This window comes from Ranitomeya imitator, chromosome 7 (genome assembly GCF_032444005.1).
Source record: "Ranitomeya imitator isolate aRanImi1 chromosome 7, aRanImi1.pri, whole genome shotgun sequence".
Classification (NCBI taxonomy): Eukaryota; Metazoa; Chordata; class Amphibia; order Anura; family Dendrobatidae; genus Ranitomeya; species Ranitomeya imitator.
Genome location: NC_091288.1, coordinates 179796669 through 179821744, shown reverse-complemented (window position 1 = coordinate 179821744; position 25076 = coordinate 179796669). Strand labels below are relative to the sequence as shown.

Genomic DNA, 25076 nt, shown 5'->3' with positions numbered 1-25076 from the left:
GCAGTATACACCCTCCTGCTGGCTCTCGGCTCCTCCCATGCAGTATACACCCTCCTGCTGGCTCTCAGCTCCTCCCCTGCAGTATACACCCTCCTGCTGGCTCTCGGCTCCTCCCATGCAGTATACACCCTCCTGCTGGCTCTCAGCTCCTCCCCTGCAGTATACACCCTCCTGCTGGCTCTCGGCTCCTCCCCTGCGGTATACACCCTCCTGCTGGCTTTCGGCTCCTCCCCTGCAGTATACACCCTCCTGCTGGCTCTCGGCTCCTCCCCTGCAGTATACACCCTCCTGCTGGCTCTCGGCTCCTCCCCTGCAGTATACACCCTCCTGCTGGCTCTCGGCTCCTCCCATGCAGTATACACCCTCCTGCTGGCTCTCGGCTCCTCCCATGCAGTATACACCCTCCTGCTGGCTCTCGGCTCCTCCCCTGCAGTATACACCCTCCTGCTGGCTCTTGGCTCCTCCCCTGCAGTATACACCCTCCTGCTGGCTCTCGGCTCCTCCCATGCAGTATACACCCTCCTGCTGGCTCTCAGCTCCTCCCCTGCAGTATACACCCTCCTGCTGGCTCTCGGCTCCTCCCCTGCGGTATACACCCTCCTGCTGGCTTTCGGCTCCTCCCCTGCAGTATACACCCTCCTGCTGGCTCTCGGCTCCTCCCCTGCAGTATACACCCTCCTGCTGGCTCTCGGCTCCTCCCATGCAATATACACCCTCCTGCTGGCTCTCAGCTCCTCCCCTGCAGTATACACCCTCCTGCTGGCTCTTAGTTAACCAGTTTTTGCTTAGTGTCTGTAGGAGGCACTTGGGTCTGGTTCAGACCCCAACGTTTTTATTTTATTTTTACTTTTCTGTAAATTTATATTTTTTAATTAACGGAGTGAAGAGGGCGACGGATCCTTTCAAGGCTCCGATCTCCCCTGAATCAACAGGCGAGCACGGCGAGTATACCTCCCCGTACCCTCTCCTGCGATGTGGGAAGCCATGCCTGAGCTCACTTCAGGGGCGACGGTTCCTTCACTGTCCCGATCTCCCCACACCAGCAACAGGCGACCACATGGAGTGTCACCTCCATGTATCCTCTTCTGGAGCCAGGCCTAATGCCGGACATTCTGCTCTGTTCCATAACAGAGGGTCCACTATGGCGTCCGTGCAGCCCCCACTGCATCACCACTGATTTAAAGCGGATGATGGAAGGAGGCAGGAAGACCCTCTCCACCCCACTGACTATGGGGATGGTGGATTGAGGGGGAGTCCCACGACCAGCCACACTGCAACAGGTCTGCACCAGCTCTGCTACTTCACCTCAAACTGTGAGTATGACTGCGGATGGCATCATCTGGTCGCAGAGACGGGGTCCTGGTCCTTGGGGGAGCGGAGTCACTGCGTCCAGCGGCGTTTTACTCCGCTTTATTCGTCTATCTGTTTGCGCCACCGGCTCTCGTTTCTGGCAGGCTTCACAACTTTAGTCCCCGGCTTCTAGCCGGCCTAAGCCATGTTTTTCATGGCTCCGCCCGCCATGGCCGGCACCAATTCCTTTCCTGATTTTTTTTTTTTTTCTCTTCCCCCCCCCCCCCCCAGCCCCCCCAGGACAAGGCTGTCATCGAATCATCTACAGTCTCCGTTTTTTGTTGTTGTTTTTTTTCCCCCCAAGGTGGTTTTTTCTCTTTCCACCTTAACAAGGACTTTGTCCTTCTCTGTCCAGCTCTGGTACATCTGGTAGAATGAACCCTTCACACCCTGGACATAGTAATGGCTTTCCGAAGGTGCATCTAGAAGACGGCGCCCTTCAGTAGGTTGGACGCCTTATCTGTGCTTCCTGAGGGTCTCAGGCACCGTTTAGCCATTTCAGGGCTACCATACCAAATGGTCTCACTTGGCTTTTCAGATGTCCTACTGCGTCAGAGACAAGCCTATCCCAGTGCGGATTACGGCGCACTCTACTCGGTCGGTAGACTTTTTTTTTTTGTGCCTTTCGGCATCAGGGGTCAGCACAACAGGTCTGCAAGGCTGTAACTTGATTATCAGACTTCTGCACAAACGGCCCATCGCATATGTATTCTGCAAGCGGCGGTAGCGCAACTTTAGTCAGTTGTTACATGAGGTTAGATCTGTAATGTGATTCCCCACCCAGGGACTTCTTTGGGACGTCCCATGGTCTGTGTCCCCCAATGAGGCATAGGAGAAATAGGGATTTTTGTGTACTCACTGTAAAACCCTTTTCTCCGAGCCAATCATTGGGGGACACAGCACCCACCCTGTTAATCTTTTGGCTTGCGCTTGGTTTTTCTTTAATTTGATAGGAAGTTTTTGATCTCCTCCTGCTTTTGCACCAAACTGGTTCTCTGGGAGCCAGCTGGAAGGTGTATACCGCAGTGGAGGAGCTAACTTTTTTGTTTCAACTTAGTGTCCTCCTAGTGGCAGCAGCATAACACCCATGGTCTGTGTCCCCCAATGATTGGCTCGGAGAAAAGGATTTTACGGTGAGTACACAAAAATCCCAAATTTTTTGTGTATATTAATGTTTATTGTTGCCTTTTGTATTTTAGTTGGTAATGACCAGCTTGCAGTCAATCTTGGAGAACCTAGATACACCAGAACTGCTGTGTAAATGTGTGAAATGCATTTTGCTCGTGTCCCGCTGCTACCCGCATATCTTCAGCACAAACTTCAGGGTGAGCTTTCCTACGTATAGGTATTAGAATAATGGAGACATTATCTTGTAGTTTCCTGATGCATTTATTTAGTTGTCATTTTATATAATCATCTGATTGGACTCAACCTCTTTGCTTCCACTTCTAGGACACTGTTGACATTTTGGTTGGATGGCACATTGACCTTACACAGAAACCTTCGCTCACGCAGCAAGTGTCAGGTAATGATATTTCCCGGACAGACGCTCACCAAGGCCGGTTGTACGTCCTCCGGATTCGGACCTCGATGTTCAGACTGGCTGTAAGGTCTCCTGACCCGAACTCCTCAGCCTCCTATATGACTGAGGCTGTTGGATATGGGTCACAATACCATGCGACCAGTCCGTGTACGTGCCATGGTTATGGCTTGGGTATCTTTCCATATATTCACTTGGATAAAAAATGCAGCATTTCTCTATCGCCTTTCATTGGGGGACACAGGAACCATGGGTGTATGCTGCTGCCACTAGGAGGCTGACACTATGCAAATAAAAAAGTTAGCTCCTCCTCTGCAGTGTACACCCTACCGACAGGAAGTAGGATATTCAGTTTAGCTTAGTGTCAGTAGGAGGTGGACACGGGTCTTTCATTAGACCCTTATCTACCTCAATGTGCGTCGTTTCTTTTCAGGTTTTTCCGGAGGGATACAGGGTGAGCAGTCACACCTGTAGTCCCACAGTGCGGACTATGAGTACGGCGTGTACTGCCACCCCGTATCCTCATAGATCCCTCACCAGGACCAAGATCCTAGCACACAAGCGTGCTTAGAAGTCCGGTCCTGGCTCCGTCCCCCACCCACTCGCCCACCAGAGCCTGTCGGTTGCGGAGACGAGGACGTCCATCAGCTCCCTGGACGTCTCATTCCTCTTCAGGTTAGTAACGACGTGGGATATTTAAGGTGAGTATTTTCCCCATTCCCATCCCACCCCATACAGATTTTCTAAGGGGGGGATCCCACTGGTCGTTGCCCGTTTGCACGGGCAGCGGCACGCAGTTGCAGGGGCCGTTTTATCCGCGCGCACGGGCCGAGATCCCTTTACCGCACGGCGGCCGTGTTTTTCTGTCTGCCGCGCCGCTTCCATAGCTGCGGCCGTTCTGCCTCCTGTTCTGGCCCCTGCGACCGTACGATTCCGGCCGCCCTTAGCGCCATCTGTGCCAGCGCGGCGGCTCCCCTGCCATCTGTGCCAGCGCGGCGGCGTTTGCAGGCCGCCGCGCCGCTTCTGGCCCCCTGCGACCGTACGATTCCGGCCGCCCTTAGCGCCATCTGTGCCAGCGCGGCGGCTCCCCTGCCATCTGTGCCAGCGCGGCGGCGTTTGCAGGCCGCCGCGCCGCTTCTGGCCCCCTGCGACCGTACGATTCCGGCCGCCCTTAGCGCCATCTGTGCCAGCGTGGCGGCATTTGCAGGCCGCCTCGCCGCTTCGGGCCCCTGCAGCCACGCTTCTCCGGCCGCTCTCTGCGGCCGCGATGCCTTTGTCCCAGGCTGCCCCGCCGCTTCATACCCGCGGCGCCGCGGTCTTGCACAGGTGGACGCCGGCCTCTAATTTAGGCCCCGGCTTCCCCCGGGGCCTACTTCCGGCCGCGACTCCGCCACTTCCTCCTTACATCAGGCGGGCTTTTCTCCCGCCCGACTGGTTCAAGTCGGTGAGCTCCGCCCACCAGCGCCATCCTGGCGGTTAGCCCCGCCCACTTTCTCCTGCGCCCCTGAAGTGGTTTTTCGGCACCAGGACCGCTTTGCGCTGGCTCCTCAAAGCGCATAGCCTGGCGTCCTCATCCCTTGCGGCACAGCATTGCAGCCGGTCCTGGACAGAAGCGTGTCCCAGAAGTCTGCTCTGTCTGCCTGCACCCCTGCGTTAAGGACCATCCACATCATGAGGTGCAGCTTTCCATCCATCACCTGTCGTGAGTACTAACCTTCTGGCTTCTTCATCGCCATGTCTAATCTTAAGGGAAATCGCTTTTGTTCTCCCTCTTCTGCCTTAGTCTAACACTTTGCGTGTTCGCCTTATGCCCACCGCAGCGTCTGCCGTGAGTAGCTCTGCACCGCAGACGGATACTCTTCCCTTCTGAATTTTTCCATCCACATTATGCTCACCGCCCAGGACCCCCCTCCCCCCCCGCCACTCTATCAGTAGCGGATCTCACACGGGTGTCCCAGACCCTTGTGTCCGTGCTAGATCGGTTGCCCCTGCAGACTTCCGTAGTAGCCAGCGGGTCGCAAGAAGCTCCGTCCGAGACTTCTAATACAGGCCGCGAAAGATCCAGACAGGAACGCTGGTCTGAGTTCTCTTCTCGGTCCACTTCGCCCCACGGTCCTTCTCTGTGGTCGACTTCCCCCTGGCCTTTCCCCCGGAGTCAGGCGACGTTTTCTCTGATGCGCCTTCGGAGGATAATTTGGGGCCGGGTTCGAACCAAATCGCTAACATGAGGGATATGGTTCAAAGCCTCATTGGAGCGACCAATCAGACCTGTGGCATCAAAGATTCCTCTACGAAACCCGCAGATCAGGCGGTTTCGTTTAGACGGTCTAAACTACCTCCCAAGGTATTGGCTCCTCATCCTGAATTCGAGGAGCTTCTGGCCAGAGAAAGAGCGAATTCGACCAGACGTTCTCAATGAGACAAGCGTCTTGGAGTCTCATAATCTCTTTCCTCCGGATCTCATTGCCAACCGGATTGAGAGGCGTTAGAGAACGACCTCTCCCCCTGTGGATCCGTCGGCTGCTAGACTTGCCACCAACACAGTCCTTATGCTGTCCGGTGGGGCGGCTCTGAAAGATTCCATCGATTGGATCATGGAATCCTTCGTGAAGTCGGCTTTCGAAACTTGCCGCATCATCCCAATGCCCGACTTTGGCTTCCACTTGGGTTTCAAAGTCTGTATCTGAGGGGCTAAACAACTCCGTTGGGGCATTCAAGCTGGAGCTCCATCAGGCCGGCTGGCGGAACTTGCCACCCAGATTACTCACGCAGGGGAATAATTGGTTCCCTGGACGTCGCGTCTTCTGCCGCACAGGCGCCCAGTGAGGTTGTTGCCAGCCGTCGCACTGTTTGGCTCAAGAGTCATCAAAGAAGTCCCTTATGAGCCTGTCTTTTCAGGGTTCACGTCCTTTCGGTTCCAAGCTGGACCAAATTATTAAGGACGCCACTGGCGGCACCAGTCCCCTTCTCCAGACCTCGCCCACTTTCCCTTAGGCGGCTACTTCGGTCTTTTCGACCTTTTTCGTAGTTTCGCGGCATCAGATTCCTCTTCGCAACAGCAGAGGCCACAGGCACGTTAAGAGAAGAAGGTATTCTTCGTCTCACTCTTTCCTGGCGTGCCCGCTACTCCTAAGGCGGATTATCCAGGTCCAGGACTGGAAGTTCCACCTAGGCATGACCCACGACTAGACCCCAGCCCGTTTCTCAGGCTGGGCAACCATCTCCTGTTCCTCAGGGACGTCTGGGTCTCCTCAGTAGAGGGCCAGGGCACTTGTTCCCTCTAGAGACAAAATCTTCATTTCACGGTCCTGGGATCGTTTTCTTCAAATCCCAACCTCCAGGAGACCCCGCTCTAGTCCCGGGTTTCTTTACTGCCATTGTTTCCCTCCTTAAATCCGGGGTAATCGTTCCCGTCCCAGAACTGGAACGGTTCAACGGTTCACAGGCTTCTCTTCGAATCCTTTTGTACTGACAGAGGACGACAAGGTTCGTCCCAGTCCGGATCTCAATCTGCTGAACAGGAAGTTTCGTCGGAGACACTTCAGGATGATATTCCCTCGTTCAGTAATCGCTTCCATGGAGGCTCAGGAATTTCGGTTTCAGGCTCCCGAAAGTCTATCCATCCTTCCCAACATTCTAGCCGTTGCGGGTGGCTCGTCAACAGGAAGAAGTTCCATCTTGTTCAGCACCTCGTATCTCCGGGCATGTTCTCCGATACTTGTCGGACCAGAGTCTTCCTTCCCGAAGACAGGATATCCCTCCTTTGTCAGGAAGTTCGCTTGCTCCAGGGTTTTCGGCTCCCCTCCTTTCCGACGGGCCTTGAAGGCCCTAAGGAGGTTGGTTGCAACATCGGAAGCAATTTTCCCTTCGCCCGTTTCATTCAAGACTTCTTCGGCAGGCTATTCTATCACAGGGGACAGGTCTGTCTTTTCTCTGCATCGTCCGATCCGGCTTTCTCCCGGGTCAAACTGTTCCTCGACTGGTGGCCGAGGTCACTTCTCTTATCCCAGAGTAGATCCTTCACAGCCTTCCTTCCAGTTCCCTGGCAGGTGGTGACGACGGACGCCAGGCCGCTCGGCGGAGGCGCGGGGCTTTGTTTCCTGTTCTTTCAGGGTTGTTGGTCGGCGCAGGAGTCCTCTTGGCCGATCAATGTCCTCGAGTTCCGGATCATCTTTCTGTCTTTCCTTCACTGGGTAAGGATTCTCAGCAGCCTGCCAATTCGAATCCAGACAGACAATGACACAGCAATGGCATATGTCTACCACCAGGGGTGGACTCGGCGTTCCCTGGCCTCGGCCGAGATTCCAGGATCCTCCTTTGGACAGAGGCAACGGTCCTGGTGAGCTCCGCAGTGCATGTCCCCGGCATGGACTTTTAGGCCGCCGACTTCCTCGGCCGCGAGGGCCGGGTTCTTCAGGAGGTTTCCTATCGGATTGCCCTTCAATGGGGGACTCCAGAGGTGGACCTCATGGCGTCCTGATTGAACAGGAAGGCCCCTCGGGTCGGCCCAGGGTCCCGTGATCCTCTCACAGTGGTGTTGTCACTCTGGCCATTCCTTGGTCGCAGTTCGTGCTCCCCTATCGGTTCCCACGCCTTCCCTTGCTTTTCCAAGCTGTCGAAAAAGATCAAGGCGGGATGGGTGCCGGTCATTCTGATCGTTCTGGATTGGCACAGGAGGTCTTGGTCTGCAGACATCGTCAATCTTCTCGCGGACACCCCTGGTGCCTTCCAAACAGACCCGATATGCTGTCTCAGGGTCCGATCTGCCACCCGAATTATCGGTCGCTCAGTTTAACGGTGTGGCTGTGGACTCCACAGCTCTAAGAGCGTCCGGCCTTTCGGCCCAGATGAGCCACTCTATAATTCAGGCTGGGAAGCCTTCGTCTTCTTGCAGGATTTACTATCCTACCTGGAGGGCATACTTCCGTTGATGCGAGTCCAACCGCTTTTCTCCTATGTCCTTTTTCCCTGCCTTCCATTTGGTTTTCCCTCAGGCAGGACTGGATTCGGGCTTCGCTCTCAGTTCCTTAAAGGGCCAGGTTTCTGCGCTCTTCCCTTTTAAGAAGGCGTTATCTTCTCAGCCACAGGTTACGACCTTCCTTCAAGGAGTAGCCCACACTGTCCCTCCGTACAGGGCCTCTGTGGATTCATGGGATTTAAAGGTTGTGTTGGTTGTTCTTAGGGGTCCCCCCTTTGAGCCTCTCGGGGAGTTTTCCCTGTCAGTTCTATCTCGGAAGGTGGCCTCAGGTGCATCTCTTCGATCCGCCGTGTTTTCGAGGTGGCGGCCATTTCTTGCCGACCTCCTTTCTTGATTCTCCACCAGGACAGGGTGGTCCCAGGCCTCCGCCTTCTTTCCTTCCTTCCTTCTTTTCTTGGGGTGGTTTTCATCTTTCCACCTCAACGAGGACATCGTTCTACCTTTCCTTTGTCCAGCTCCGACTCATCCTCTGGAGTGATCGTTGAACAGGCTGGGCCTCGTCAGGGCAGTGAGGATCTCCCTGGCTAGCACAGCCGCTTTCCGAAAGATGGATTCTCTTTTCGCCATCCCTGATGGCGTGCGTAGAGGCCTGCCGGTTTCCAAGGCGACTATTGCTCACTCTATCAGAACGGCAACTTTCGAAGCTTACCGGGTCAAGAACAGAGTGCCTCCTCCTGAGATAAGGCTCACTCTACCCGGGCAGTCGGCGCTTCCAGTGCGGTACGTCACGGGGCTTTTGCCGACGGCTTTGCAAAGCGGCAACCTGGTCTTCCATCCACACGTTTCGCCGAACTACGGCGGACTCCAGCCTGGGCAAAGGATCCTGCAGGCAGCAGTGGTGAGTCCTCGGACCTGATGGAAGTCTGTTTTTCCCACCCCAGGGACTGCTTTGGGACGTCCCATGGTTCCTGTGTCCCCCAATGAAAGGCGATAGAGAAAACAGGATTTTTGGTTGCTTACCGTAAAATCTGTTTCTCGGAGCCTTCATTGGGGGACACAGCACCCTCCCAAGTTAACAGCTCTGTTTACTGTATACGTTTGAGTTCTTTGAACACTCTGAGTGTTTGAAACTGTTAATCTATGGAGCGCCGTGGAATTTGTTGGCGCTATATAAAGTTTATTATTATTATATTATTCTTTCTCTTTTACATGTTGCTTCTCCTACTGCTTTCTCACTAACTGAATATCCTACTTCCTGTCGGTAGGGTGTACACTGCAGAGGAGGAGCTAACTTTTTTATTTGCATAGTGTCAGCCTCCTAGTGGCAGCAGCATACACCCATGGTTCCTGTGTCCCCCAATGAAGGCTCCGAGAAACAGATTTTACGGTAAGCAACCAAAAATCCTGTTTTTCTTTCAATGTGTTACATGTGCCTGATGATCCTCAGACCTGGCAGCACATAATACTGTAATTTGTCATATAATTATGTCTACATTTACTATTGTTTCATTTTTTTTCTGTTATTTCTTGAATTTTCTTAAGCACCTAAAAGGTCGTCTTTTTTTTTTTTTTTTGCTTCTGCTTGCAGGATGGCTACAAAGCCTGGAGCCGTTCTGGGTTGCTGACCTTGCATTTTCCACTACTTTGTTGGGGCAATTTTTGGAAGACATGGAAGCCTATGCCGATGTAAGCAGCTTGATACTGTTTGGTTTAATGGGATATAATGTGGGTTGTATTGCAAATGCAGGTAGCTTTATGTGCCTTATTGGCTTTCTTCCTATACAGTAAGCAGTACTTTATGTTGTCCCTGCAGTTTGTAATGACCGTGACACTTAGATCAAATGTGTAGCTGGTTCAGCCATGACTGGGGACTCCATTGTCTTATACTGGTCTCATTGAAGATTTGTTTACTTTGACAAATATTCAGCTGCGGCGTTCTTGCTGCCAAAATCCTCATTTAATGATTGTTGCGTTATTTTTTTTTCCCCCTTTTCAGGATCTTGGTAACATTGCCTCTGGTGAATCTGTTGATGAAGACATTCCTCCTCCATCAGTTTCCTTGCCTAAGCTCGCTGCTCTTCTCAGAGTATTCAGTACGGTGGTACGAAGTATTGGAGAGCGATTCAGCCCAATCAGAGGACCCCCTATAACGGAAGCTTACGTAACAGATGTAAGGGAAAAAAAGGTTTGACCTACAAATAAGAAAAACATCTAAAGTTCATGGAGTGGGCACCTCATGAGGGTATTCCACACTTGGCATGAACTTATATTGTTAGAGGGGGCCCCCTTGTAAAAGCAGCTATTTGCTGGGAGCCAGACATTTGGCAATCGGATGATTGCTGTCACCACTATGGGAAGGGTGGATCCGGTGAGACAGCTTCTTTAAATGAACTTCTATGGAGCAGCTTTAAACCCGTCCCGACATCCCCCGTATGTGTTTTTGGGCTCAGAAGCTGAGCCTGCACCATATCCAGCCGATGCCGGCTGTGTTTTATGCTTATACAGCTGTGTTCTGCAATACACTTGTATTGCAGTAAATAGAACAAGCAGTTAGATGTTGGTAGGGTCAAGTCTGATCTTAGAAGAAAAGTCAGCAGTCACTCTACGCCACGGTGTGTACACTGCCATGATGCCCCGTGCATTTGAGTGGTCACATGCAAACTAGACTCTCAAGTGTTTTTCTCAATTCTCCTATAGAGAAAAGCCAGGTGAGTTTAGTCGGCTTGTAACCGCAAGTAAACAAATCGCATACATGTGGTTTCATAAATGCCCCTCTGTACAGGGAATACAGGGGAATAGTGACAATGTGCATGTCGCCCACTGTCACGATTCAGCTGTCAGCATATAGTGACTAGACTTCTGAGACCGGACAAGTCATTTAATGAGTTTCTCGTTGTCATTTATGTGAATTTGGTATCTCGGTAATGTGATTTTCTTATGGCCATTACGTTTCCCTCCTTAGATCTTGTATCGAGTGATGAGATGCGTTACTGCAGCCAACCAGGTTTTCTCTTCAGAGACCGTATTGACAGCAGCCAATGAATGTGTTGGTGTTCTACTCGGCAGCCTGGACCCCAACATGGCAATACACTGTGAAATGGTGATCGCATACGGGTTAGATCAGCTGGAGAACTGCCAGACGTCTGGTACTGATTACATTATCTCTGTCCTCAATTTACTAACCCTGGTAAGTGCACTGCATCACGCTTCTCATTAATATTTTGGAAATTGTGAAAAATTCGTGTAGGCTGATTTGCACTTTTAGTGGCATGGCCAAAAAACACTTATTTTTATTTTTTTGATATTTTAAATTGAAACTTGCATCACACCCTCTTATTTGTTTCATGGGAAGTTGGTTAATTTTTTTTCTCCAAGCTTCTAAAAATTACTGTATCTTCTTGGTTAATGTACCCATAGCTTAAAAATGGTCATTTAAAAAAAGAAAAAATGTATATTCTCTTGCCTAGTTGTAGATAGCACGGTTGTTTTTCTTGGGGTCAGTAAGAACTACTGTGAACAGAATTGCCAATGTAAAGGACTACAGATTTAACACTTCAGACAGTGCATGTCCTCCCGCGGGGGTCACCCTTCCGTGATCTTGTTGCATACACAGTGGATCCTCCTCAGGATGGAAAAAGATGTGGGGGGCATCCTTGCCATCTTACAACAAAAATAGTATAAAGTAAAAATGATAAATGCAGCAGGCCTGATGCAGGTCGTGTCTTCCCAATGTGTAGTAGGTGTAATAATAGCAAATACATACCAAAGCTCGCAAAATCAACATACAGCCCTGGCACACCAGCCTGACCAAAGGACTGAGACGAGCTTCCAGGGCTGCTGAGCGGAGATAGAATAGATCCCACTCCAACGAGCACTTCATCGTCCCTCACTACTTTCAAGACCACACTCGCCACAGCTAAACAAACCTACTTCTCGTCTCTCATATCCTCCCTGTCTCACAACCCTAAACAGTTATTCAACACCTTCAATTCTCTACTCCGTCCCCCAGCACCTCCTCCCTCCCCACTCATCTCAGCTGAAGAATTTGCCTCATTTTTCAAGCAGAAGATTGATAACATCAGAGAAAGTTTTGGTCGACAACCCCCAGAGCCCTTCCTCCCGACTTCCCAGCCCTCCACCTCCAAAACCAACTTCTCCACCATTACAGAAGATCAACTCTCCACTCTACTCTCAAGATCGCATCTCACCACCTGTGCACTTGACCCGCTCCCATCCCACCTCATCCCAAACCTCACCAGTCTTCATCCCAACCCTAACCCATCTCCTCAACCTATCACTAACAACTGGTGTTTTCCCCTCAAGCTTTAAACATGCCTCCATCACACCTATCCTCAAAAAGCCCTCTCTTGAAGCATCCTCTGTATCTAGCTATCGCCCTATATCACTTCTCCCCTATGCCTCAAAACTACTGGAACAACACGTCCATCTTGAACTGTCCTCCCATCTATCTTCTCGCTCCCTCTTTGACCGCTTACAATCTGGCTTCCGGTCACACCACTCCACTGAAACTGCCCTAACTAAGGTCACCAATGACCTATTAACCGCCAGGAGCAAGCGACACTACTCTGTCCTCCTCCTCCTTGACCTGTCGGCTGCCTTTGACACAGTGGACCATTCCGTATTACTACAGACCCTCTACATCTCTGGACCAGATATCACCACCCTACTAACCAGAATCCCTCAATGTCTTTCCGCTATTTCATCCTCCTTCTCCACTAGATTTCTAAAACTTAACATGGACAAAACAGAAGTCATCATCTTTTCCCCATCTCACGCGACCCCCCCCCCCCAACGAACCTTCCATTACAGTAAACGGCTGCCCACTCTCCCCAGTCCCACAAGCTCGCTGTCTCGGGGTAATCCTTGACACTGATCTCTCCTTCAAACCACATATCCAAGCCTTTTCCTCTTCCTGCCGCCTTCAACTCAAAAATATTTCACGGATCCGTACATTCCAAAACCAAGAATCTGCAAAAACCCTAGTCCATGCCCTCATCATCTCCTACCTTGAGTACTGCAACCTCCTGCTCTGTGGCCTCCCCTCTAACACTCTTGCACCCCTCCAATCTATTCTAAACTCTGCTGCCCGACTAATCCACCTGTCCCCCCGCTATTTCCCGGCCTCTCCCCTCTGTCAATCCCTTCACTGGCTCCCCATTGCCCAGACACTCCAGTTTTAAACCCTAACCATGACGTACAAAGCCATCCACAACCTGTCTCCTCCATACATCTGTGACCTCATCTCCCGGTACTTACCTACACGCAACCTCCGATCCTCACAAGATCTCCTTCTCAACTCCCCTCTTATCTCCTCTTCCCACAATCGCATACAAGATTTCTCTCGCGCATCACCCCTACTCTGGAACCCTCTACCACAACACATCAGACTCTCATCTACCATCGAAACCTTCATAAAGAACCTGAAGACCCACCTCTTCCGACAAGCCTACAACCTGCAGTAACCACCGATCGACCAAAGCACTGCACAACCAGCTCTATCCTCGCCTACTGTATCCTCACCCATTGTATCCTCACAATCCCTTGTAGATTGTGAGCCCTCGCGGGCAGGGTCCTCTCTCCTCATGTACCAGTTGTGACCTGTATTGTTCAAGATTATTGTACTTGTTTTATTATGTATACCCCTCCTTACATGTAAAGCGCCATGGAATAAATGGCGCAATAATAATTAATAATTATAATATCTCCAATGAGAAAAGTAGTATAGTTGTTCTGATTGGCTACGTTGCTTACCCCATGTGCAGTAGTTTAGGTATCCATGGTTACGACCACTCTGTCACTATAGTGACAGGTGCTAGTGGTCGTAACTAAGGATACCTAAACTAATGCAATGCCCTGCACATGGGGTAAGAGACAACAGTTACCGGGAGAACTATACTACATTTCTAATTGGAAATGGGTGTAATAATATTAGCAAATGCTACATATTGGAATAGGATCTTGGAGGTGGGAATATCCCTTTAAAGTAGCACTGTATTGCTCCGCTGCCTTTACAGACCACACTTTGCTTTGGCTTCCCAGCATGGGATACCTGCTCCCTCTTTTGTGTCCTATCCCTTGTAGTTACTGTGCCTTCACGATGGTCAAAATGTAAATTTACGGTAATTAGGTTCTGAAAAGTAATCCTGGAATTACACAGGACCTTCTGCTGTATAGAGGGATATGTCTTTTATTTTTCAATTATCGTAGTGGCTACTAATCACTGACCATGTAAGCATATGTGGAATTTCGCAGACTCGAAAGTTGATATTCTATAATTGCAAAATTATAAATCTCAGAATTGTAAAAAAGACACCTTTCCTTTTAAAATAAATAAATTCAAAAAGGTAACATACTTTTCTACAATTTCAGTATTTTATTCTTTCAGATTGTGGAACAGATTAATACGAAATTACCTTCTTCGTTTGTGGAGAAACTCTTCGTACCCACCTCAAAGCTGCTTGCACTAAGATTCCACAAGGAGAAGGAAGTAAGCACTTGTCTGGTTTTGGGTCTACATTGGGTGTAAAAGTCTAGACTTTCAGATTTAATTAAAGAGGCGGAACAAAAATGCAAGTTCTTCTCACAAAATTAGAAGATCATCAAAAAGTTAATTTATTTCAGTTCTTCAATACTAAAAGTGAAACTCATATTATATAGAGTCATTACAAACAGTGATCTATTTCATTACTAACAGAGTGATCTATTTAAAAAAATTAACTTTTTGTTGATATTCTATTTTTGTGAGAAGCACATGTATCTGAAACTTTTAGGAATTGCTACCATTGTTTTTACAGAGCCTCTTCATTTCAGGGGCTCAAAAGTTATTGGACAAATTAGCTTTTTTAAGGTTTCTCTTAAGCATGTGCAATGCTAATCGATGGGCCTGACATCTGGTGATTGACTCGGCCATGGCAGAATATTCTTTGCTTTCGTAGGATGTTTTGGGTCATTGCCCATCTGTACTGTGAAGCACAGTCCTATCAGCCTTGCTGTATTAGGTTGAATCTAAGCAGAAAGTATCGCCCTGTTCACTCCAGAATTCACCTGGCTGCTTTTGTCTTCAGTCACATCAATAAACACTAGTGATCCGGTGTCATTGGGACCTATGTTTGCCCACGCCATCACACTGCTTCCACCATGCTTTACAGAGGATGGGGTTTATTTGGATCATGAACTGTTTGAAGACTTTTCCATACTTTCTTCCTCCCATCATTCTGGTACTGGTTGACCTTGGTTTCATCTGTCCAAAGAATGATTTTGCAGTACTGGGATGGCTTCTTTAGATATTTTTTTTTCTCCTACGCCTCATTGGGGGACACAGGACCATGGGTGTTATGCTGCTGCCACTAGGAGGACACTAAGTAATACAGAAAGAATACCTCCTCCCCTGCAGTATACACCCTCCTGCTGGCTCTCGGCTCCTCCCCTGCCGTATACACCCTCCTGCTGACTCTCAGCCCCTCCCCTGCAGTATACACCCTCCTACTGGCTCTCAGCCCCTCCCCTGCAGTATACACCCTCCTGCTGGCTCTTGGCTCCTCTCCTGCAGTATACACCCTCCTGCTGGCTCTCAGCTCCTCCCCTGCAGTATACACCCTCCTGCTGGCTCTTGGCTCCTCCCCTGCAGTATACACCCTCCTGCTGGCTCTCGTCTCCTCCCCTGCAGTATACACCCTCCTGCTGGCTCTCAGCCCCTCCCCTGCAGTATACACCCTCCTGCTGGCTCTCGGCTCCTCTCCTGCAGTATACACCCTCCTGCTGGCTCTCGGCTCCTCCCCTGCAGTATACACCCTCCTGCTGGCTCTTGGCTCCTCCCCTGCAGTATACACCCTCCTGCTGGCTCTCGTCTCCTCCCCTGCAGTATACACCCTCCTGCTGGCTCTCAGCCCCTCCCCTGCAGTATACACCCTCCTGCTGGCTCTCGGCTCCTCTCCTGCAGTATACACCCTCCTGCTGGCTCTCGGCTCCTCCCCTGCAGTATACACCCTCCTGCTGGCTCTCGGCTCCTCCCCTGCAGTATACACCCTCCTGCTGGCTCTCGGCTCCTCTCCTGCAGTATACACCCTCCTGCTGGCTCTCGGCTCCTCCCCTGCAGTATACACCCTCCTGCTGGCTCTCGGCTCCTCCCCTGCAGTATACACCCTCCTGCTGGCTCCAAGTGAACCAGTTCTTGCTTAATGTCTCTAGGAGGCACTTGGGTCTGTTTCAGACCCCACCGTTTTTATTTTAATTTTTTACTTTTTTATTCTATTTTTTTTCCCCTTAACAGAGCGAATGGGGGCGACGGACCATTTCTAGGTTCCGATCTCCCCCGAATCATCAACAGGCAAGTACGCGGAGCGTCCCTCCCGTATCCTTTCCTGCAAAGTTGGATGCCAGTCCTGAGCTCACCTTACAGGCGAAGGTTCCTTCGCGTTCCGATCTCCCCCCTCCATAGCAGGCGACCACATGGAGTAGCCCTCCATCTACCTCTCCTGGAGCCAGGTGCATAACCGGACATGTTATGTATGGCGTCCGTGCAGCCCCCCCACTGCATCACCACTGATATAGCGGATGACGCAAGGCGGCTGAAGCTCTCCACCCCCTCCCTGACTATGGTGACGGTGGATTGAGCACCGGCCCACCGCATCTACCGTGAGTACACTGCGGGGGCTGAGGCGCTGGGGGGTCCTGGTCCCCGAGGTATGGAAGGTCCGCACCTTAAAGCCCGGATCCGTGGGTGGTCTGCAGTGCGGCAATTCAATGATGGAGTGTGGCTTAAGAATGGCGCTAATAGCAGTCGCGGCGCTGGTGCAGGCCGCAACCGCAGGTTTAAAATTTAGCCCCTGGCTTTTCCCCTTCATACAGGCTGGTGTTTTGGCCACGCCCACCGGCAGTTAGTCGCCCACTCTTTCTGGCGCTTCTTGTTCCCTGAAGCTCTCACTTCCTTGTCTCGGCGGCCATCTTGGTACACCCACAGGGCTGATGCTGCAGCGCTGCTCCAGCCTTTTTGAATCACAGCCTTCAGGACTAGCGTTTTCTGGGCAAACACTGCGGACCTCCCCTGGGGACTCAAAACACAGGACCTGGGTAAGCTGCAGAAACATGGCTTAACCCATCCCATGTTAGTAAGCGCTCTCCTCAAGGCTATACTATGCCTCAATCAAAGCCTCACAAAAAGTCTGGGAAAACCTACACTACGTTTTTTGCAGCATGTACCTCTCGTAAGGTGTCATTACCCCGGGGTCACAATAGTGCATTATGCGCAGCTTGTGAACCGGTGACTGCTCAGGAACCACCTGTTATTGATACCGAACCCAGTGAGCCTAGTCCCCCTGAGTGGGCTATCTCCCTTACTCGGTCTATGGCTTTCCTGGCAGAACCGTTGGAATTGTTCCGAGACCCTTTCTCTAACAGGGCACTATTTCGGACGACGCTTCCGATGATCAGAACCCCTTGTACTCCAGGGGTCGTACCTTGCCAAGGAGCTCTCGCTCTTCCAGGAACAGGACTCATGCCATATCCTTAGACCATCACCGGGATTTGGGTTCTGAGAGCTCCATTTCTCGCTCCCCTTCTATTGGGGCTAGAGAACCTGTTTCAGAGGATGATTGATACGTCCCTAGATCAGGAATTTCATCACGATCAGGAGACTCTCGACTCTGAGTCAGTGAATAAGGCTTTGAAGCTTGAGGAGGAACCTTTATCTAAAACGGATCATGCTGTGTCCTTTAAGAGGACCAAGCGAGCTCAGAGTTCGCCACTCATCCCGAATTTAAGGAAATCGTTGAATCTCACAAGATCCATCCAGATAAACGATTCACAGGGCAGAAGCTCATGGAGTCAATATATTCTTTTGCCCAAGAAAAGATTGGTCGCAGTCTCCCCCGATCACGCCTGGCTACTAAATCTGTTTTATCATCCTTGGAGGGCGCCTCTTTTAAAAACCCAACCGATCGTTAGATCGAGACTATGGCGCGTTCAGCCTTTGAAGCCTCACTACGTGGGTGGCTAAGGATATGACCCACTGGGCTGAGGTCTTGTCTTCAGCGGTGCTGGATACCAATTGTCCCCCCGAGATGACAGACCTCGTTACTCAGATAGCCAGAGCTGGAGATTTCGTAGTAACCACGTCCCTGGATGCCGCTAACTGTGCTTCTCAAGCAGCAGCAATCACCATCCGGAGGTCCTTGTGGCTCAAGGACTGGCGTGCGGATTCTGTTTCCAAAAAGTCATTGACTTAACTACCAAATCAGAGTTGTCGCCTTTTTTTGGCAAAAAGCTCGACCAATTGATTCCAGACGCCACCGGTGAGAAGAGTAATTATCTTCCACAACCACAGGCTCGGTCCCGATTTTTTTTTTTTTTTTTTTTTTTTTTTTTTTTAATTTTTTTCCCCCGTTATAACTGAAACTGGTCCTCTACTCCCACATCTTCCGGTTCTGGCCGGACACAACGTGGAGACAGGGATTCCCAGGCCTCTTATAAACCTTCCCTTTGATGCAGAGGCAGGCCTAAGCAGTCTGGTTTCAGAGGCTCCAGAACGGGCAGATCCTGGCGGGTCGTCCCATCAGGATTCAGTCCGACAATGCCACTGCAGTGGCATACATCAACCGACAAAGTGGAACCCCGCAGTATGGCAGCCTTGAACGAGGTAGCCTACATTCTCCGTTGGACCGAAGAAAACCGCTCAATGATCTCTGTGGTTCACATCCGGGAGTGGACAATTGGGAGGCAGTTTTCCACAGTCATCAAGGCCTCGACTCCGGGGAGTGATCTCTCCATCCGGAGATCTTCCACCAGATCTGCTGTCGTTGGGGCTCCCCGGACGTGGATCTGATGGCCTCACGGCTAAATTCCAAGGTTCCCGACTTCATAGCTCGGTCCCACGATCCAGCAGCAATCGGGGCAGATACACTTGTACTCCCGAGGCATCATTTTCGGCTTCCTTACGTATTTTCCCCGCTCCCTTTTCTGCCGAGAGTCATCAATAAGATCAGAGCGGTGGGAGTACCGGTAATCCTTATTGCGCCAGATTGGCCGCGCCGGGCGTGGTATGCCGAATTAGTTCAACTAGTCGCCGATGTTCCCTGGCGATTACCGAATCGCGCAGACCTTTACACAGGGCCCCATTTACCACCAGAACTCCGAGGCCCTGCGTTTGACGGCATGGCCATTTGAGTCCTGGGTTCTAACCCAGGCAGGTTTCTCTGGAAGTCATATCCACCATGATCAGCGCTAGAAAGCCTACGTCTATGCGCATTTATCATCACACTTGGAAAACCTTCTTTTCCTGGTGCAACGACTGGGGACGTTCTCATTTTGAATTCTCCATTCCTTCCATCCTCAAATTTTTACAAACGGGTTTGGACTTGTGTCTCACCCTTAGTCCTCTCAAGGGGCAGATTTCAGCCCTGTCTGTTCTGTTCCAACGTAGGATTGCTAACAGATTACAAGTGAAGACGTTCATTCAGGGAGTCCCCCATAGGGCGCCACCCTATAAGATGCCGTTGGAACCATGAGACCTTAATCTGGTCCTCGGAGTCTTGCAAGAAGCTCCTTTCGAACCTCTACAGGAGGTTTCCCCGTCTTTTCTTTCAAGGAAGCTTGCCTTCTGGTTGCGGTCACGTCCATTAGACGAGTCTCAGAGCGGCGGCTCTATCTTGTCAAGTTCCTCTTCAGGATAGGGTGGTTTTGAGAACATCCCCGTCCTTTTTGTCAAAAGTTGTCTCATCTTTTCATCTCAATCAGGAGATTGTTTTACAGTCTCTCTGCTCGGCACCAGTACATCGCATCGAGAAGACATTCCACACACTGGATTTAGTGAGAGCTCTCAAGAGATACGTCTCGCGGACGGCATCCTTCTGCAGGTTGGATGCCCTGTTTGTGCTCCCGGAAGGGCCAAGGAAGGGGTTTCCCGCTTCCAAAGCGACAATAGCAATATGGATTCGGTCAGCTATTCGGGAATCCTACCGAGTCAGAGGTCATTTTGTCCCAGCAGGGATTAAGGATCATTCCACTCGGTCAGTGGGTGCGTCTTGGGCCATCCGGCACCAAGCTTCGGCGGCACCAAGCTTCGGCAGCACAAGTTTGCAGAGCTGCGACCTGGTCCAGTCTGCATACGTTTACAAAACATTGCCATATTCATTCTCAGGCCTCGGCAGATGCGACCATCGGCAGACGAATTTTGCAGGCGGCTGTGCTGCATCTGTAACCTGTGGGTAGAAGGAGCAATTACAGTTGATTGTTCCCCACCCAGGGACTGCTTTAGGACGTCCCATGGTCCTGTGTCCCCCAATGAGGCGTAGGAGAAATAGGGATTTTTGTGTACTCACCGTAAAATCCTTTTCTCAAAGCCAATCATTGGGGACACAGCACCCACCCTGTTAGCCTAACGGCTTTGGTTTTCTGTGTTGCCTTGGTTTTGACATAGTTCATCCTGGTTAAATGTTAAGCTCCTACTGCTTTGTTACCGATCTGGTTCACTTGGAGCCAGCAGGAGGGTGTATACTGCAAGGAAGGAGCTATATTCTTTCTGTATTACTTAGTGTCCTCCTAGTGGCAGCAGCATAACGCCCATGGTCCTGTGTCCCCCAATGATTTGCTTGGAGAAAAGGATTACCCTCAAATTAAAGCTGAGAATCTGCACTTTAAGCCCATATTGATGCTAAAGCTGTATGTTGAATATGTTTTGGTAAACAGTTAAAATACCGAAACTGGTCACTGTCCAAATATTTCTGGACGTAACTCTGTACATGTACAGTGGGGAAAATATGTATTTGATACACTTCCGATTTTGCAAGTTTTCCCACCTAAAAAGAATGGAGAGGTCTGAAATTTTTATCGTACTTGCACTTCACCTGTGAGACCCCCAATCTTTTTAAAAAAATCCATTTATTGTATGAAATAAGTATAAGCATTAAATGAAATTCTTAATACTTTTTTTCCCCACTGTATGAGTGTGTATATATATTATTCCCATTTGATTCCAATTTATATTGTTGCCATTTGCTTAGAGTCTAGCAATAGATGTCATGTTTTTCAAAAATGTAGCTTTGATTAAATTGATAGGATATATTATATATATATATTTTTTTTAGGTAATTGGTGCAGCCAATTCCCTGTACCAAGCAGTATTGACCCTGAAGAACATTCCAGTTTTGGAGACGGCATATAAACTGATATTAGGAGAAATTGCGTGCGCTTTAAACAGTCTTTTGGGCTTTCTGCAACTAGCTGAAGCCTGTGCCGAAATACAGCATGAAAGCTTTAAGAACCATACGTACGGAGTGGACAGTGCGAAGTTTGTTGCTGTATTTGACTTGAATGTTCTTACGACAATTGGAAATGCAAAAAACTCACTGATTGGGGTAAGCTATCATGCCTATTGTATACAGTATTGTAGAAATGTGCTATATATGACTAGTTCCATTAGTGCTCTCTCTGATTGGCTATGCATGTCATCATTTTCATAGTCCTATTTTAGTATTTTGGTCGTATGTATGTATGTATGTGGCTCAGAGTCTAGAATTTCTGGCATGGATTTGCAGGGTGAACCTCTAGGGGTCTGTATGAAGATTAGTCATATTGTATGGAGCCGACCTGCTTGTGGTTTATCTGCTGCAGTTTTCACGCCCAAACTGCTTTAGAGGCTGTTCACACCACATTTTGCAGTGTGTTCCTACTGTGTCCATCCAGCAGTTAGAGAGGTCGTCCACTACTTTATCATTGATGTCATGCATGTCTGATCGGTCAGGGTCCGTCACCCGGCACCTCCTCTGCTGTCCGTATCGGAATCCTGAACTGCTCAATTGCGGAGCTGCTCCTGTCTTCTAATAGTGGCTGCAGCAGGGGGTACTGCACCGCCGCCACTTATCATTGTGAGTAAGGGACGGATGTGCAGAACCCTGCCGCGGTCACTATCAGAAGACTGAGCAGCTCTGCAACTGAGACGATCAGGCAGCCGACTGGCGGGGTGCCGGGGGTCGGACCACAACCGATCAGATATTGATGACCTATCTTCAGGAAAGGTCATCAATGATAAAGTGGTGGACAAATGACACAGGGTGGTCTAGTTGGGAGAGAAGGGTAACATGTGGGCAGAAGCTTAGTAATGTAGGCTGAACTTTGGCCGTATGTTTAATTTCCTTATTGATTCCACTTTTTTGTGTTCTTCCAGATGTGGGCTCTGTCTCCCACTGTGTTCGCATTACTGAGTAAGACGCTGACGGTCGTACATAAAGAAATAGCTGTCCATTATCCAGAAGTGCAGTACTCTGTGCTCTGCACGCTGTATTCTCACTGCACCAGGTATGGCCATGTCTGCACATATTTGCTCTACTGTTGATATTATTGTTTGTTCTTGCCTTTACCAGCGCTTTCCCTTTGCAGGCATGAGCATTTTATTTCCAGCAGTCTCAGTTCGTCATCTCCTTCATTGTTCGATGGAGCAGTGATCAGCACAGTAACCACTGCCACCAAGAAGCATTTCTCTGTTATTCTGAATTTGCTGGGCATGCTGCTGAAGAAAGACGATATTTACCAAGATTCCCGGTAACTTCATTTACCATCAGTTTTATTGTTCATTCTGACCCCATTATTACGGAGATTCCCTCTTTGCTCACATACGACCCATCTTTATTCTTATACGTGGCGAGTGTGGGCTATAATGCCGCACAGTCGATGGCAAGAGTGCCGCTGTGTCTTCAAACCGTTGTGTGAAACTGTTGTGTAGTTGCGTCTTTTTCTAAACTTTCTTCTCATTCATAAATTTTTTTTGTCATTTATTCTACTTTTTATGTATCTTTTTTTTTTTCTTTCCCGTCTTAGAAAATTGTTGATGAATTGGGCTGCGGAAGTGGCAGTGCTCATGAAGAAATCCGACACATATGCACCATTATTCTCACTGCCGTCTTTTCACAATTTCTGCAAAGGGCTACTGGCAAATAGTAAGGCGAGACTGTCTCTCTACTCCTTCAAACTTTATTTTTTTTTATATTCTATATTGAACGTTTTTACATTTTTCCAGCACTTTCTGAAGATGGGAACATCACCTTACAAGCTTGTAACAGTCTCCATGTTTTGTCATCATCACTACCAGAAGACTTACTACAGAGGTATGCTCCTGAAGACTGTTGGGGCCTTTCGTTGTCCAGATCTTTGGGGATTTTTGGCATTGATCAGCAAATTGTCATATCCTAGTGTTAGATAATTTTTTTAAAGTGTTTTCGGTCAGCTGTACGGATGACTTGTGATGGGGAAGTATTGAAACTTACTGAGTTTTTAGGAAACTTCCATGTGTTTTGTTGACTTGTTCTCAATGCTAGCAGGTGCTCTGTTCTAGTAGTAGCCCTATATCAGGGAGTTTATATCCATTCTTTGAATTATGGGGACAATAATTACATTTCTTGTTTAAAGCATTGGGGGGAGGGGTACACAGGACCATGGGTATATTCTCTTCCACTAGGAGGCTTGACGCTAGGTGTCAACATTAGAAATAAGTGTTGGTTCCACCTGTTGTCCGAAGAAGGAAGACATGTCCTGTATTAGGTCTTCTGCATTTTTTTTTGTCTTGGATGACATGGATGAACTCCACCTTTTTTCCTTCACTTCAGGGAAGACACAACGTTCACTCCACAGTAGTGTGCCTCCCTGCAAATGCCACATCTATGACGGCCATACAAGACTTTATGTAGCTAGTGTGGGACACCATCCATGTCAAAGATAAGCCTGGCAAGGAAGTGGTTTCCTTCTGCTGGCAAATCGCCTTTCCCAGCTACAGAATTGGGCAAACTTCTTGCCAAAGAATGAAAACATCTGACCAGACAGCCTATCTCTAGGAGGTGTTACTTTTCCCCTTTGCGGAAGAATTTGTTATGGTCCACACTTTCGTCATTGGATTACATTCGCACTTGTAGGTGTAGAGCCATTACCTTGCCTCTTTCTGCTGTGGAGTCCCTCTTTGACCCGCTGGGCAAAAAGATAGTCTCCCTCTCAAAATCTGCCTTTCCGTCACCAATTTACACTTTACATTCCTCTGTTCGCATCATCTTGGGTTTGCAAGACCTAGACATCTTCACTAAGGTTTATCTTCTTCATGATGAACCACTCTTCTTGATTGCTGCACTCTTCACAAAAGTAATTTAGAGATTTCACTTAAGTCAGCAAAACTTACGACGTGCCCTGAAGTCAATTGTTTGTATTTTCAACGCTACACTTGGCTTAAACCCTGATTTGCAAAATAGTCATCCAAAAAGTCCTATACTGGTCTCCCTTTTGCAGTGAACAAGCTCTTTGGAAAATAGATATGATCATCAAGGATGCCATCAGGGGCAAGGGTGCTTTGCTTTCCCAGAACCCTAGCCGCTCTCGGACATCTAGGCAATCTCAGAGGTTTTGCTCTTTTTAAGACTCCTCTTTCTGTGGAGGTGACAAAAGCTTCTCCCGACCCTCTAACTGCAGGTAACCCCCTCAGCATGTGACTGGGGGGTTGCGCCTCCAAGGGTTAATCTACCTCCTTTCACACAGTCCAGCATTCAGCCTCTGCCCTATACTGCAATGGGAGCATATCTCACACCCAACACAGACCATGCACCCCGCTCATACACGCTGCCACCACTCACCGAACACACGGGCGATGAGTCCCGGAAATACTACTACTACTGTCTGCCAATCAGCAGGGTAGCACACGTAAGGCTATGGATTCTTTAGAGCAGTGGTCCCCAACTCCAGGCCTCGAGGGCCGCCAACAGTGCAGGTTTTCAGGATTTCCATAGTATTGCACAGGGGTTGGAATCATCACCTGTGCAGATGATCACATTACCACCAATGCAATACTAAAGAAATCCTGAAAACCTGCACTGTTGGCGGCCTTCGAGGCCTGGAGTTGGGGACCCCTGCTTTAGAGTATACAAGGTTCAAACTTATTAAAGTTTTAAGCTTTAGTAGAAAAGGTACAGTGCTTACAATAAAAGATATAAAATGTTTCATACAAATATGCATAACATTTACAAAATAAAGGGAGAAACTTACAGAAATATCTAAACTTTGCAGTCCGGCATTCTACTCCGAGGGGGGATGATTATGGAATGGCTCACATCAGCTTCCCAGGCTGCCCTCACATGTGAACAGCTTTCTATGTGTAAAGGAATTAAATTTATAAAGTCAACCTGGAGGTCAAATTTCTAGACCAGCCTCTCAGGTTAATATTCTAATCCTTGGTTTGTAATTGGATCCTGGCTATTTTACCAATTAATACATTATTTTTCT

The 25076-nt window shown here is 49.3% G+C and overlaps 1 protein-coding gene across 1 annotated transcript in view; it reads left to right on the top strand.

Moving 5' to 3' along the window:
* Positions 1-25076, top strand: part of SMG1 (SMG1 nonsense mediated mRNA decay associated PI3K related kinase) — a 121554-nt gene that overhangs the window by 30751 nt on the left and 65727 nt on the right. Inside the window, exons 7-17 of the mRNA XM_069734120.1 lie at positions 2550-2675; positions 2803-2875; positions 9397-9494; positions 9805-9978; positions 10771-10995; positions 14215-14316; positions 20909-21178; positions 21988-22118; positions 22200-22361; positions 22638-22756; positions 22837-22924. Coding sequence (XP_069590221.1) covers positions 2550-2675; positions 2803-2875; positions 9397-9494; positions 9805-9978; positions 10771-10995; positions 14215-14316; positions 20909-21178; positions 21988-22118; positions 22200-22361; positions 22638-22756; positions 22837-22924 — 1568 coding nt within the window. The remainder of the gene's footprint in view (positions 1-2549; positions 2676-2802; positions 2876-9396; positions 9495-9804; positions 9979-10770; positions 10996-14214; positions 14317-20908; positions 21179-21987; positions 22119-22199; positions 22362-22637; positions 22757-22836; positions 22925-25076) is intronic.